Source organism: Anomaloglossus baeobatrachus, chromosome 12 (genome assembly GCF_048569485.1).
Source record: "Anomaloglossus baeobatrachus isolate aAnoBae1 chromosome 12, aAnoBae1.hap1, whole genome shotgun sequence".
Lineage (NCBI taxonomy): Eukaryota > Metazoa > Chordata > Amphibia > Anura > Aromobatidae > Anomaloglossus > Anomaloglossus baeobatrachus.
The window spans coordinates 35390496-35405097 of NC_134364.1; the positions used below are offsets into that span (position 1 = coordinate 35390496).

At 44.3% G+C, this 14602-nt stretch overlaps 1 protein-coding gene across 1 annotated transcript in view; it reads right to left on the reverse strand.

Annotated features, from left to right (window-relative positions):
* ITPKA (inositol-trisphosphate 3-kinase A) overlaps positions 1 to 14602 on the reverse strand; it is a 153527-nt gene that overhangs the window by 9621 nt on the left and 129304 nt on the right. The window contains exons 4-6 of the mRNA XM_075330756.1: positions 10571 to 10775; positions 9452 to 9553; positions 7010 to 7081 (exon numbers count right to left, since the gene is read on the reverse strand). Coding sequence (XP_075186871.1) covers positions 7010 to 7081; positions 9452 to 9553; positions 10571 to 10775 — 379 coding nt within the window. The remainder of the gene's footprint in view (positions 1 to 7009; positions 7082 to 9451; positions 9554 to 10570; positions 10776 to 14602) is intronic.

Here is a 14602-nt window from a genome sequence, read left to right on the forward strand (position 1 = left end):
TTTTCATTTTTTTGGCTAACTACAAAGCTAAGCACCCCTTAGTGCCACATGAAAGGCACCAAAGGGTGCTCCACTTTTTCTCCACTTTTTCTCCACTTCTTCACTTCTCCACTTTTTCTCCACTTTTTCTTCACTTTTTCTCCACTTTTTCTCCACTTTTTCTCCACTTTTTCTCTGTTCTTTTTCTATGGTCGGTCTACCCATTAGCTCTGCCATTCATAGAGTAGCTCTACACCTACTGCACATGTTAATTTATGATTGACATCTCTTTCGTACCAGAGCTGTCTAAGCCTACTCTGACCCCATATTTGTCATTACTATATTGTCCTTGTACTGTATTATGACATTTGTATCATGTGTTTCATTTCTTGCTGTGTTGCAATTTTTTTGCTGCATCCCAATTGTACCTCTACATTGTTCGAGTTTATGTTATTGTTCTCTCACTCTTATGTGATACTGATTATTGTCATTTTTCATGATTACATGCAGATAAGTCCAATCTGACAAAGGCTCAGGCCGAAACGTCATTTGTAACTTGTTTTGGACAAAAACATAAATGCTTATGAAATTTTTTTTTTTCTTAATACGGACCAATAAAGAGTGATTTTGCATTACTATCCGTTGTGACTTACTGACTTAGTCTGGGAGATTTAGAGTGCCGAGGTTACTCACTAATTTTATCTATTATTACCTCTGAGCACCTATATACCAGTGAGCAGAGCTTCCTCTACAGTAGTTCTCCTGATTAGGCATGCCCTTACCTCATGAGCAGGGCATTGCAGCTTTGGTAGCAACCATTACGACATGGACTCTGCTGCTGTGGACCCGGGGAGAGTGAGTGCAGATTCATTGCACCCACACTCCTCACATGAAGGGTCCGCACTCCTAGAAAATGGGCGATACGTTCCCTGAGTGTCTCCCCCCCATATTCTAGACGGTCCAGTGTCGTCGTGGGACCCCTTTATTTTTTTTCTTACAATAAATTGGTGAAATAGGAAATGTTTTGGGGACTGTTTTTTCAAATAAATTTCTTTTGTCGATTTTTTTTTTTTTGTTAGTACTGACAGTTTATGATGTTGGGTATCTAATAGACGCCATGACATCACAAACTGCTGGGCTTGATCTCAGGTGACTTTACAGCTAGTATCAACCCGATTTATTACCCCGTTTGCCACTGCACCAGGGCACAGGATGAGCTGGGGTGAAGCGCCAGGATTGGCGCATCTAGTGGATGCGCCACGTCTGGGGTGCCTGCGGCCTGCTATTTTTAGGCTGTGAAGGCCCAATAACTATGGACCTTCCCACCCTGAGAATACCAGACCACAGCTGTTCGCTTTACCTTGGCTGGTGATCCAATTTGGGGGGGACCCTACTTTTATTGTGTAATTATTAATATTTATAAAATAATTATAAAAAAGAGCCTGAGGGGACATCCACATTGGATCCCCAACCACGGTAAAGCTGCCAGCTGTGGTTTTCAGGCTACAGCCGTCTGCTTTACCCTAGCTGGCTATCAAAAATGGGGGGACCCAACGTCATTTTTTTTTAACTATTTTTTAAATAGAAAAAATTAATGGGCTTTCCTGTATTTTGATTGCCAACCAAGGTAACGGCAGGCAGACTGGGGTGGCAACCCATAGCTGTCTGCTTTATTTGTGCTGAGAATCAAAAATACCGCAGACCGCTACGTCATTTTTTTAAAGATTTATTTTTACAGCACTGTGATGTCCAGCAATCAAAATACAGGAAAGCCCATTTTGTTTTTAGTTATTTAAATAAATAATTAAAAAAAATATATATGGCCTCCCGCTGCATTTTTTGTATTGCTAGGTAAGGGTAATCCAAGCAGCTACTGGCTGCTAACCCCCACTGCTTGGTGTTACCTTCACTGGCAATGGAAAATCCAGGGAAGCATTTTTTATTTTTTTTGCCAAAAAAACTACAAAAAAAGGACGTGAGCTTCGCCATATTTTTGTATGCTAGCCAGGTATAGCAGGCAGGTGCTGGAAGAGTTGGATACAGCGCCAGAAGATGGCGCTTCTATGAAAATGCCATTTTCTGAGGCGGCTGCAGACTGCAATTCGCAGCAGTGGGGCCCAGAAAGCTCAGGCCAACCTGTGCTGCGGATTCCAATCCCCAGCTGCCTAGTTGTACCTGGCTGGACACAAAAATGGGGCGAAGCCTACGTCATTTGTTTTCTAATTATTTCATGAAATTCATGAAATAATAAAAAAAGGGCTTCCCTTTATTTTTGGTTCCCAGCCGGGTACAAATAGGCAACTGGGGGTTGGGGGCAGCCGTACCTGCCTGCTGTACCTGGCTAGCATACAAAAATATGGCGAAGCCCACATAATTTTTTCAGGGGGCAAAAAACTTCTGCATACAGTCCTGGATGGAGTATGCTGAGCCTTGTAGTTCTGCAGCTGCTGTCTGTCTGTATGAAGAAGAGCAGACAGCAGCTGCAGAACTACAAGGCTCAGCATACTCCATCCAGGATTGTATGCAGAATTTTTTTGCCCACCAAAAAAATGACGTGGGCTTCGCCATATTTTTGTATGCTAGCCAGGTACAGCAGGCAGCCACGGGCTGCCTCCAACCCCCAGTTGCCTATTTGTACCCGGCTGGGAACCAAAAATATAGGGAAGCCCATTTTTTTTAATTATTTCACTTATTTCATGAAATAATTAAAAAACAAATGACGTGGGCTTCGCCCCATTTTTGTGTCCAGCCGGGTACAACTAGGCAGCTGGGGATTGGAATCCGCAGCACAGGTTAGCCCGAGGTTTCTGGGCGCCTCTGCTGCGAATTTCAGTCCGCAGCCGTCCCAGAAAATGGCGCTCTCATAGAAGCGCCATCATCTGGCGCTGTATCCAACTCTTCCAACAGCCCTGGAGCCGGGTGGCTTGTTGGGTAATCATGAGTTAATACTGGCTTTGTTTTACTAGCCAGTATTAAGCCAGAGATTCTTAATGTCAGGCACGTTTGACCCGGCCATTAAGAATCTCCAATAAAGGGTTAAAAAAAAACACCACACAGAGAAAAAATACTTTAATAGAAATAAATACACAGACACATTAGAGACTCCATCTTTATTACCCCCTGTCAGCCCTCCACGATCCTGCTCTTCTGTCTTCTTTCTTTCTAGTGTAGTAGTAGTGACGATTGTAGTGAGGATGAGTTTACCCAGCTCATCACTTGGGGCTGGGGGACCTCATCCTCACTACAATCCTCACTAGTGTAGTAGTAGTGACGATTGTAGTGAGGATGAGTTTACCCAGCTCATCACTTGGGGCTGGGGAACCTCCATCCTCACTACAATCCTCACTAGTGTAGTAGTAGTGACGATTGTAGTGAGGATGAGTTTACCCAGCTCATCACTTGGGGCTGGGGAACCTCCATCCTCACTACAATCCTCACTAGTGTAGTAGTAGTGACGATTGTAGTGAGGATGAGTTTACCCAGCTCATCACTTGGGGCTGAGGAACCTCATCCTCACTACAATCCTCACTAGTGTAGTAGTAGTGACGATTGTAGTGAGGATGAGTTTACCCAGCTCATCACTTGGGGCTGGGGAACCTCCATCCTCACTACAATCCTCACTAGTGTAGTAGTAGTGACGATTGTAGTGAGGATGAGTTTACCCAGCTCATCACTTGGGGCTGAGGAACCTCATCCTCACTACAATCCTCACTAGTGTAGTAGTAGTGACGATTGTAGTGAGGATGAGTTTACCCAGCTCATCACTTGGGGCTGAGGAACCTCCATCCTCACTACAATCCTCACTAGTGTAGTAGTAGTGACGATTGTAGTGAGGATGAGTTTACCCAGCTCATCACTTGGGGCTGAGGAACCTCATCCTCACTACAATCCTCACTAGTGTAGTAGTAGTGACGATTGTAGTGAGGATGAGTTTACCCAGCTCATCACTTGGGGCTGGCGAACCTCATCCTCACTACAATCCTCACTAGTGTAGTAGTAGTGACGATTGTAGTGAGGATGAGTTTACCCAGCTCATCATTCGGGGCTGAGGAACCTCATCCTCACTACAATCCTCACTAGTGTAGTAGTAGTGACGATTGTAGTGAGGATGAGTTTACCCAGCTCATCACTTGGGGCTGAGGAACCTCCATCCTCACTACAATCGGGAAGCAGCGTGCAGCCTTCACTCCGTGAGTGATCAGTGCTGCTAGCGGTAACGCTGATAGACGCGTTACCATAGCAACGGTGCTCTCGGAGCCGCGGTTAGCGGTGACGTCACCGCTAACTGCGTTGCTATGGCAACCTCCGTTAATGACCGGCTGTGTCAGCCGGTCCCTAACGGAATGGGGAGTCGACCGTGTGCTAGAGCATGTCGCCGGTACACGGCGATACACATATGTGCACCGTGTACCGGAGAGATGCACTCGCAGGTCCTACATGACGCGTCATAGTCATGTGACCAGTCTGTAGCCAATGAGATAATAGCCACGTGACTGGTCACATGGCTATTTTGACGTCACGATAGGTCCTGCTTCACTGCTGCAGTGCCGGTCACCGGGAGCATTCAGCGATCATCGGATGGAATAGCGGCAGGAGACAGAGTGCAGAAGGGATCGCGGGGACCGGTAAGTGTTATGGCAATGTTTATTAACTGTTTGTGTACATTTATAATACATTTTTATGTGTTTGTGATTGCCTCCCATTATAGCCTATAGGTTCGAGTTTGGTTCGTCGAACGTTCGACGAACTGAACTCGAACGGGATCCCCGTTCGGCGAACCGAACTCGAGCCGAACCGCGACCGGTTCACTCATCTCTAATCCTGACGAAGAGGTCATGCAACCCTGAAATGCGTTTTTGTACTTTTAATAAAGCCTTCAAAGCGAGAACAACTATCTCCTGAATCTTCTAAACCTTCACATTTATCACCAAACTGCTCTACATCCACGGACCATCTGGATCCAGGCAGAAGGCTGCCAGCTGTAGCTCTATGTATTTTCAGATAAAGTGCATATGTTTGTCGTGTCCTGGACACAACACAATCAGGTCAACAGGGACACAAAGGGACGCCTGCAATGCGTGAGCATCTACTCTATTTGCTCCCCTTATTTATACTCCTGATTCTACCTTTCCATATTTTACCAATTTGGCACCACTGTATGATGCATAACTACCCCCTTAAGCGTTCATGTGCAGTTTACTGGTAATACTGGAGGTGTCTGTAACTCAGGGATAGACTGTGAAGACAACATGGGACAATTAAAGGGACTTTTTCAGCAGATTTTTGCTATGTAATCTGAAGACAGCATGCTGCAAGGGTTAACACAGAGAATTCAGAGATGCCTGTCTTGTCAAGGTCTGATCTGTTGTTTATTTGCTATGCTTGTTTAAGCAGCAGGACTTATCATGGCTCGGACTACATTGTCACAAGCAAGTCCGGCATGTCCTTTCCTCTGATTGACACCTCACTGTCAATGTACAATCTCTATAGAGAGCCTGGTGTGGGCGGGGACAGCTCTCTCAGCTCTGCTACATGGCTAAATCTAAAAATTCTGATTGTGTCAAAACAGCTGCAGCCTGTAATGTAAGTGATACATCATTGGATTCAGGATCTCTTTGCCTGCATCATGCTGCTCTCATATCAGGTAGCAAAAACCTGCTGACAGATTGCCTTTAAATAACTGGGAATAAGGACTGCAGATGCAATGAATAGCTTTTATTTCCATTGTTATCATTTTTTTGGATTGTAACACATAATATGTAGACTTTAGATTAGATATAGGTGTAATAGAGCTATGTCAGTGGTGGCCTGGAACCTCTAAAAATGGCTACAGGCAGGTATAGCGCTAGCCACTCTGTTTACCAGATCCAAGGGGTTGTCCTAGCCTTCACCCTTTAACCCCTGTACAAAAATCTGGACTTATACATGGGCCTCTGGTTTGCAGCTATGGAGTAGGCTGTTGGACAATGTCGCAGGGTATTAGGCCTGGTCAGGTCCCTAGGTCAGGACCAAGAGGGCAAAAAAGGAAACAGAAGAATATTCAGTGAATTGGCCGAGGTGAGAACAAGAAACCAGCAGACAAAGCAGGAACCGAAAAGCAGCAGCAAACCAGAGGAAAAACAAACTATAACTGGCAGCTACTAGCAGTAAGCTGGGAGTTTTAGTAAGGTGTGGTGCTGTCCAATAGGCTAAAGCAGGGAACGGATTACTCTAGGTGGACAGCACACACACCCATACTACCAGATTGGTATGGCACAACTTCCAGCCACCCTTGTCTTTGTGGTTGTACAGAGCTTGCACCACCCAGAGCTTCTAAAGCGGTCTTTACACGCTGCGACATCGCTAATGCGAACTCGTTGGGGTCACGGAATTTGTGACGCACATCCGGCCGCATTAGCGATGCTGTTGCATGTGATACCTATGAGCAATTTTGCATCGTTGCAAAAACGTGCAAAATCGCTTATCGGTGACATGGGGGTCTCTTCTCAAAAATCGTTACTGCAGCAGTAACGAGGTTGTTCCTCGTTCCTGCGGCAGCACACATCGCTCCGTGTGACACCGCAGGAACGAGGAACCTCTCCTTACCTGCCTCCCGGCCGCTATGCGGAAGGAAGGAGGTGGGCAGGATGTTACGTCCCGCTCATCTCCGCCCCTCCGCTTCTATTGGGCGGCGGTTTAGTGAGGCAGCTGTGACGTCGCTGTGACGCTGAACGAACCGCCCCCTTAGAAAGGAGGCGGTTCGCCGGTCACATCGACGTCGCCAGGCAGGTAAGTAGTGTGACGTGTCTGGGCGATGTTGTGCGGCACGGGCAGCGATTTGCCCGTGCCGCACAACAGATGGGGGCGGGTACCCACACTAGCGATATCGGTACCGATATCGCAGCGTGTAAAGTGGCCTTTATGGCGACGTCCCTTCAATCACCAGTGCCGCCTGAGGAATGAATACAGAAGTGCCTGGTGATACAACAAGATGTCACAAGAGCAGGTCCAGGAGGAGATGTAGAAAAAGAGCTGCAAGTAATCAACCTACCTCGTGATGTCTGAAGAACTCAGAGGACTCCACAACAGCTCTGATTTCCTGTAGTCTAGTCAGATACTTCTTCTGCGGAATACAGTAATACATTATTTTAATATCAGTGGATTGTCCATCACACCCCAAGATATAACTGCATCGCTAAACTATAGTTTCACAATGAATACCTCTCATTATTAAAGTGCCATTCCAGCCAAAAACATGCATCACTAATCCAAAGGTGTTGATAAATGTTAACAGTTGTTTCTCTACCGACCGGAGACCCCCAACTAATCAGTATGGGGCAGCGGCTCCCATATTGTGGTTTCAGTACATCCCGTAGAGTTGTAAAGTCATGGCCAAAAGTATTGGCACTCTTGATAGTGTTCCAAGAAAATTAAGTACAGTAGGTCTCCTAGAAAATTATTGCAATTACACATTTTATCATGCACATGTTTATTTCCTTTGTGTGTATTGGAACTACAAAAAAACAAGAGAATAAAAAGGCAAAGTAGACATAATTTCACACAAAACTCCAAAAATGGGATGAACAAAGTTGTTGGCACCTTTCCAAAATTGTAGGTAAGGTAACAGTAATTGTGGCAAGTAACAGGTGTGGGCAATATAAAAATCACACCTGAAACCAGATAAAAAAGGGGAGAAGTTGACTCAATCTTTGCTTTGTGTGTCTGTGTGTGCCACACTAAGCATGGAGAACAGAAAGAGGACTTGAGAACTAAAATTGTTGAAAAATATCAACAATCTCAAGGTTACAAGTCCTTCTCCAGAGATCTTGAAGTTCCTTTGTGTACAGTGTGTAACAAAATCAAGACATAGCACCCATGGCACTGTAGCTAATCTCCCTGGATGTGGACGGTAGAGGAAAATTTATGAAAGGTTACAACGCAGTCCAGATGGTGGATAGGCAGGCATGCTCAAGTTCAAAAGAAATTCAAGCTGCCCTGCAGGCTCAGGGTGCAGCAGTGTCAGCACATACTATCCATCCACATTTGAATTAAATAAACCACTATGGCCGGAGACCCAGGAGGACCCCACTGCTGACACAGAGACATTAAAAAGCTTGACTGCAATGTGCCAAAATGTACGTGAGTAAGCCAAAATCCTTCTGGAAGAGTGTCTTGTGGATAGATGAGACCAAGGCAGAGATTTTTGGTAAAGCACATCATTCTACTGTTTACGGAATGATGCCTACAAATAAAAGAACACATCTACAGTCACATATGGGGGAGGTTCAAAGATGTTTTGGGGTTGTTTTGCTACCTCTGGCACTTGATGCCTTGACAGTGTGCAAGGCATCATGAAATGTGAAGATTACCAAAGGATTTTGGGTGGCAATGTAGTGCCCAGTGTTAGAAAGCTGGGGTTGTGTCCTACGTCGGGGTCTTCTAGCAGGACAATGACACCAAACATACTTCAAGAGACATAGGCAAAGTTCTAGAGAGACACCCACAGCTAGATTGTTTAGGATCCTGCTTTTAGAATTCTTGAATGTGGAGACCGGAAAGCCTATCAGCCACCAATGGGCAATAATAAGTCCAAAGGAAAAAAAAATGTCCGGTAATTCCATAAAATCTTCAATTTATTGCAAATTCATAAAATCCATATTAATAGTCAAGAAAGGCAGTCCCAGTTAACGCGTTTTGACCTGTTGTGGTCTTAGTCGTAACATGGTCTGCTTTCCTTCGACCACAGGTCGAAACGCGTTAACTGGGACCGCCTCCCTTGACTACTAATATGGATGACTACTAATATGAATTTACAATAAATTGAAGGTTTTATGGAATTACCGGACACATTTTTATTCTTTTGGACATACTTCAATAGGCCCTCAGCAATGGATGGAAACAAAGCTCTGGAGAAACAAAGCGCTGGAGAATTCTGAATTGGAAGCAATGTGTCCGGATCTAAATCCCATTGAACATCGGTGGAGAGATCTTAAAATTGCTGTTGGGAGACAACACCATCAAATATGAGAGACCTGGAGCAGTTTGCAAAAGAAGAGTCCAATATTCCAGGTGAGAGGAGTAAGAAGCTTGTGGACGGTTATAGGAAGCGATTGATTGCAGGTATTTATTCCAAAGGTGTGCAACCTAATATTAAGTTGAGGGTGAGAACCATTTTGCCTGGCCCATTTTTTGGAGTTTTGTGTGAAATGATGTCCAATTTACCTTTTTTCTCGCTTTTTTGTGTTGTTCCAGTACACATAAAAGGAAATAAAAATGTGTATAACGAAAACTGTGGAATTGCAATAATTTTGTGGGAGAATTACTTAATTTTCTGAAATAATTTCAAGGGAGCCAACACTTTCAACCATGACTGTATAGAGCATCAGAGTAAATTTGCTGGCGAGGAGGAAGGCAGGGCGGAACACCATCACTTTAGGGATCAGTTGGGAGCCAACCAGTAAATTTTCACCAATTATTTCTCCAGTCTACATACCAAGATTATCATGTTCCCATCGATAAATCCAAGGAAGGCTCTATGGACTTGGTCCCGAGTTTTTGTCGTCTTGAAGTTCGTGTTGCATGTCCCATCACCTTTCTAGAGAAATAAGGGAGCATGGACTTAGACAATCACAGGATAACCAACTCAAGACAGTAAAGGTAACAGCAACCAACTAGTTTTCCTAAAGGCCGCTTTACACACAACGACATCGCTAACGAGATGTAGTTGGGGTCACGGAATTCGTGACGCACTTCCGGGCTCGTCAGTGACGTTGTTGCGTGTGAAACGTACGAACGACCGCTAACGATCAAAAATAGTCACCATATCGTTGATTGTTGACACGTCGTTCTAATCTCAAATATCGTTGCTGTGGCAGGACGCAGGTTGTTTGTCGTTCCGGCGGCAGCACACATCGCTACGTGTGACACCGCAGGAACGAGGAACAACATCGTACCTGAGGCCGCCGGCAATGAGGAAGGAAGGAGGTGGGCGGGATGTTCCGGCCGCTCATCTCCGCCCCTCCGCTTCTATTGGGCGGCCGCTTAGTGACGCCGCTGTGACACCGCACGAACCGCCCCCTTAGAAAGGAGGCGGTTCGCCGGTCACAGCGACATCGCTAGGAAGGTAAGTACGTGTGACGGGTCCTAGCGATGTTGTGCGCCACGGGCAGCGATTTGCCCGTGACGCACAACTGACGGGGGCGGGTGCTTTCACCAGCGACATCACTAGTGATGTCGCTGTGTGTAAAGTGGCCTTAAGAGCAGTTTACAGCTCCTTGATATAAACCTAACTGGTGTCCCTCAAGTATCTGATGAAGGCCCAGTCATGGTGCAGCAGCCTTCACATGGGATCTAATATAACCACTGAGTCTTTGCTCAATAAAACAGAACAGACGAACTTGTCTTGTGTATGGTAATGTATTTGGCGTCCTTGTGCCAATGCATTGACCTACTCAATGTGACCAGTAATGTAATGGGATACATCTGAGGCCCCCATAACATGTCAGGTTAACCCCTATTGTGTTTTAATTTGGAAAATATTTCTGCCCTCTAAGTGCAAAATAATTGGGAATAAAACGACAGTCATTAAATCACCAAAAATTAGTATACTGACCCTAATGCCCTCAATTCTAAAGCCCAAAGTTGATGTTGAGCTGATGGTCTCCCTCCATTGCATGTATCGGGGTTTGGTGACTCCTTGTTGAGCGCTCTCCTCCTCGGTAGGTGCACGAGGATCCACCTCAATCATCTTCTTATACATGTCCTTCCTGAGCTTGGGCTTTCCACGGGCCTTCGTCAACTCCTCTTCCAAATATGTCCTGTAAGATGAAAATGATATAAAAACAATCATGCACAATACCACCAGACCAAACGTATCCTGTATGCACGTATGTATCTTTCATGGTCCTTACATTGAGCTTCTACAGAATGTGACTTATTGCATTTATTGACTTGGGCACTTCTGCTTTTCCACCACAAACTTTCCGTTACTCTCTTTGTATGTTTCTTTCTATTGTGTAATCTACAATTACAGAGATGCAGTCCTATCCTTGCCCCTGCGTTTGTGGCACATAGAACTCGTCCTTTTCTGTTTTATTTATTTATTTTACAAGATCTAATTTTCAGCTTTCTAAAATAAAAATGTTAGGAAACATACAGTCATATGAAAAAGTTTGGGCACCCCTATTAATGTTAAACTTTTTTCTTTATAACAATTTGGGTTTTTGCAGCAGCTATTTCAGTTCCATATATCTAATAACTGATGGACTGAGTAATATTTCTGGATTGAAATGAGGCTTATTGCACTAACAGAAAATGTGCAATCCGCATTTACACAAAATTTGACCTGTGCAAAAGTATGGGCACCTCAACATAAAAGTGACATTAATATTTTGTAGATCCTCCTTTTGCAAAAATAACATCCTCTAGTCACTTCCTGTAGCTTTTAATGAGTTCCTGGATCCTGGATGAAGGTAGATTTGACCATTCCTTTTTACAAAACAATTCCAGTTCAGTTAAGTTTGATAGTCGCCGAGCATGGACAGCCGCTTCAAATCATCCCACAGATTTTCAATGATATTCAGGTCTGGGGACTGGGATGGCCATTCCAGAACATTGTAATTGTTCCTCTGCATGAATGCCTGAGTAGATTTGGAGCGGTGTTTTGGATCATTGTCTTGCTGAAATATCCATCCCCTGCGTAACTTCAACTTCGTCACTGATTCTTGCACATTATTGTCAAGAATCTGCTGATACTGAGTTGAATCCATGTGACCCTCAACTTTAACAAGATTCCCGGTGCCGGCATTGGCCACACAGCCCCAAAGCATGATGGAACCTCCACCAAATTTTTCTGTGGGTAGCAAGTGCTTTTCTTGGAATGCCGTGTTTTTTTGCCTCCCTGCATAACGCCTTTTTGTATGACCAAACAACTCAATATTTGTTTCATCAGTCCACAGGACCTTCTTCCAAAATGGAACTGGCTTGTCCAAATGTGCTTTTGCATACCTCAGGCGACTCTGTTTGTGGCGTGCTTGCAGAAATGGCTTCTTTCGCATCATTCTCCCATACAGCTTCTCCTTGTGCAACGTGCGCTGTATTGTTAAATGATGCACATTGACACCATCTGCAGCAAGATGATGCTGCAGGTCTTTGGAGGTGGTCTGTGGATTGTCCTTGACTGTTCTCACCATTATTCTTCTCTGCCTTTCTGATATTTTTCTTGGCCTGCCACTTCTGGGCTTAACAAGAACTGTACCTGTGTTCTTCCATTTCCTTACTATGTTCCTCACAGTGGAAACTGACAGTTTAAATCTCTGAGACAACTTTTTGTATCCTTCCCCTGAACAACTATGCTGAATAATCTTTGTTTTCAGATCATTTGAGAGTTGTTTTGAGGAGCCCATGATGCCACTCTTCATAGGAGATTCAAATAGGAGAACAACTTACAAGTGGCCACCTTAAATACCTTTTCTCATGATTGGATACACCTGCCTATGAAGTTCAAAGCTCAATGAGGTTACAAAACCAATTTAGTGCTTCAGTAAGTCAGTAAAAAGTAGTTAGGAGTGTTCAAATCAAGAAATTGATAAGGGTGCCCATACTTTTGCACCTGTCAAATTTTGTTTAAATGCGGATTGCACATTTTCTGTTAGTACAATAAACCTCATTTCAATCCAGAAATATTACTCAGTCCATCAGTTATTAGATATATGAAACTGAAATAGCTGTTGCAAAAACCCAAATTGTTATAAAGAAAAAAGGGTAACATTAATAGGGGTGCCCAAACTTTTTCATATGACTGTATTGCAAATGGGAATGAATTTAGAAAAATAAAAATATGTGCAAGAAAATGATGCATTCCCCAAATAGGAGACCAGAGGATTTTTATATTACTGTCACTGACTTTGGGATAGCAGGGAACTGGGGCTCCTAAGCTGTCCCTCAAGCTAGGTGCCCATATGCTATCCCTAATATCAGGGATACTCCTGATGGTGGAGAGGCCTGAGTCTCCTTCCTGGCCCTGCTCCTCACTAGTCCTGATCCGATTCCCCCTACCTCTCGCCCCATGGAGAGAGGGGGGCAGGAGTGTGAAGAAATCACAGATAAAGACAGACAAGGAACAAACATAACTCTGTCACACAGCATGCACACACAAAGGTAAAGACAATAAAGAGATTCAGGAGGAAAATAAGAGCAGGGAGGAAGTACAAAACAACATGCTCCAAGCAGTAGGCACAATTAAATAACAATTTTCATTAAAGAGAGTCAGGGACACCACACCTCAGAGACTAACATAGACTTGTCATGCTAGGTACGGGGAAGTACCAAGCAAATGGCGATAGGGAAGGGAAATCCTGTGTCTAGGGAGAGGGGGAGATGGTGACCCCTGAAAAATCCTACAGCTGGTTACTGGTGTCCCGCACCACAACAGATATGTTCTGCACTTATGCACCGAGCCAGATACCTGACCCTAGGTATCCCTAGTGCTGGACCCTAAATAGGGAACAGGTGGGATGAGCTCTTCGTCAACCCCACTAAACACTAGCGAAGACACAAGGAGAATGCACAGGGGAAAATGCATGAACTACTTATCCACAGATGACTCAGGTAGAAGTTCAGCAAAGTTTCAGCAACGATACTACAGATGAGTACAAGCCACCTGCTCGTAACCAGAGCTTGAATAAACTGAATAATATCACCAGCACAAGTTCAGGGACGATGGCAGTATTTAAGTCCAAGGGATATACTGATAATCAGCAGCTTGATGGAAGGAGGGCTCCGCTGGGTCTTAAAAGGAAAGAGTTGAAAACTCAGCAGAAAAACTACCTTGTACAATGAATTCTAACAGTAGGAACAATAGACAGTCAGGGAGCATTTTGCGCAGCCAAACGCTGTGACTTTCTATTGCCTGGAACCACATGACTGTCTGTCACCTGTGACACACTCGTGACAAGATTAACCTACAGCTGGCATGGGTAGAAGGGTTCCAACAGCATAAATAGGAGGGGAGCAGATGTGATAGGTCTCCCCACAACATGTGATTAAAGGAGGAAGCAGACCAGCAGAGATTAACTCCTGCCAGCCTGCCTATGAATCAGCACACAGCAGGTCAACGCCCGAGTTTGCCTGTGTTGATCCCAAACACCAGAGAAACCATGAGGCGGAGTGTCAGAATCTGTAATGTGAACAGAGTCCAATGCCGCTTTGATAGTCAGTGATTTTTGTGCAAAACTCTGTGTGACAATTACAATATGGTGAATATATTTATATAAAATTCATAAAGCAAAAACAACAAGATGAAAGATCATATATCATCAAAAATAAATTATCAGTAAAACAAACAACAAAAAATAAAAAGAGGGAAATGACAATAAACCTCCTACAAGATTGCCCTCGAAATTGAAGTAAAAGAAAAAAAAATTACAAATGGAAATGTCTGAATGAATTTGACAACTGGGTGTTACCAGCTGAGGCAGGGTTTCCATACAATCTGACATTGTCTATGCTGACAAAGCCTGACTGGGTTGAGACATTCCGTATTTACAAGGGAAATGGGAAAACCCAGTTGGCAATGTATACATAGATTTCTTAGAGGAACAACACAGCGCAGAGATGCTCCAGAGTTGCTATTGTGAGAGCCATT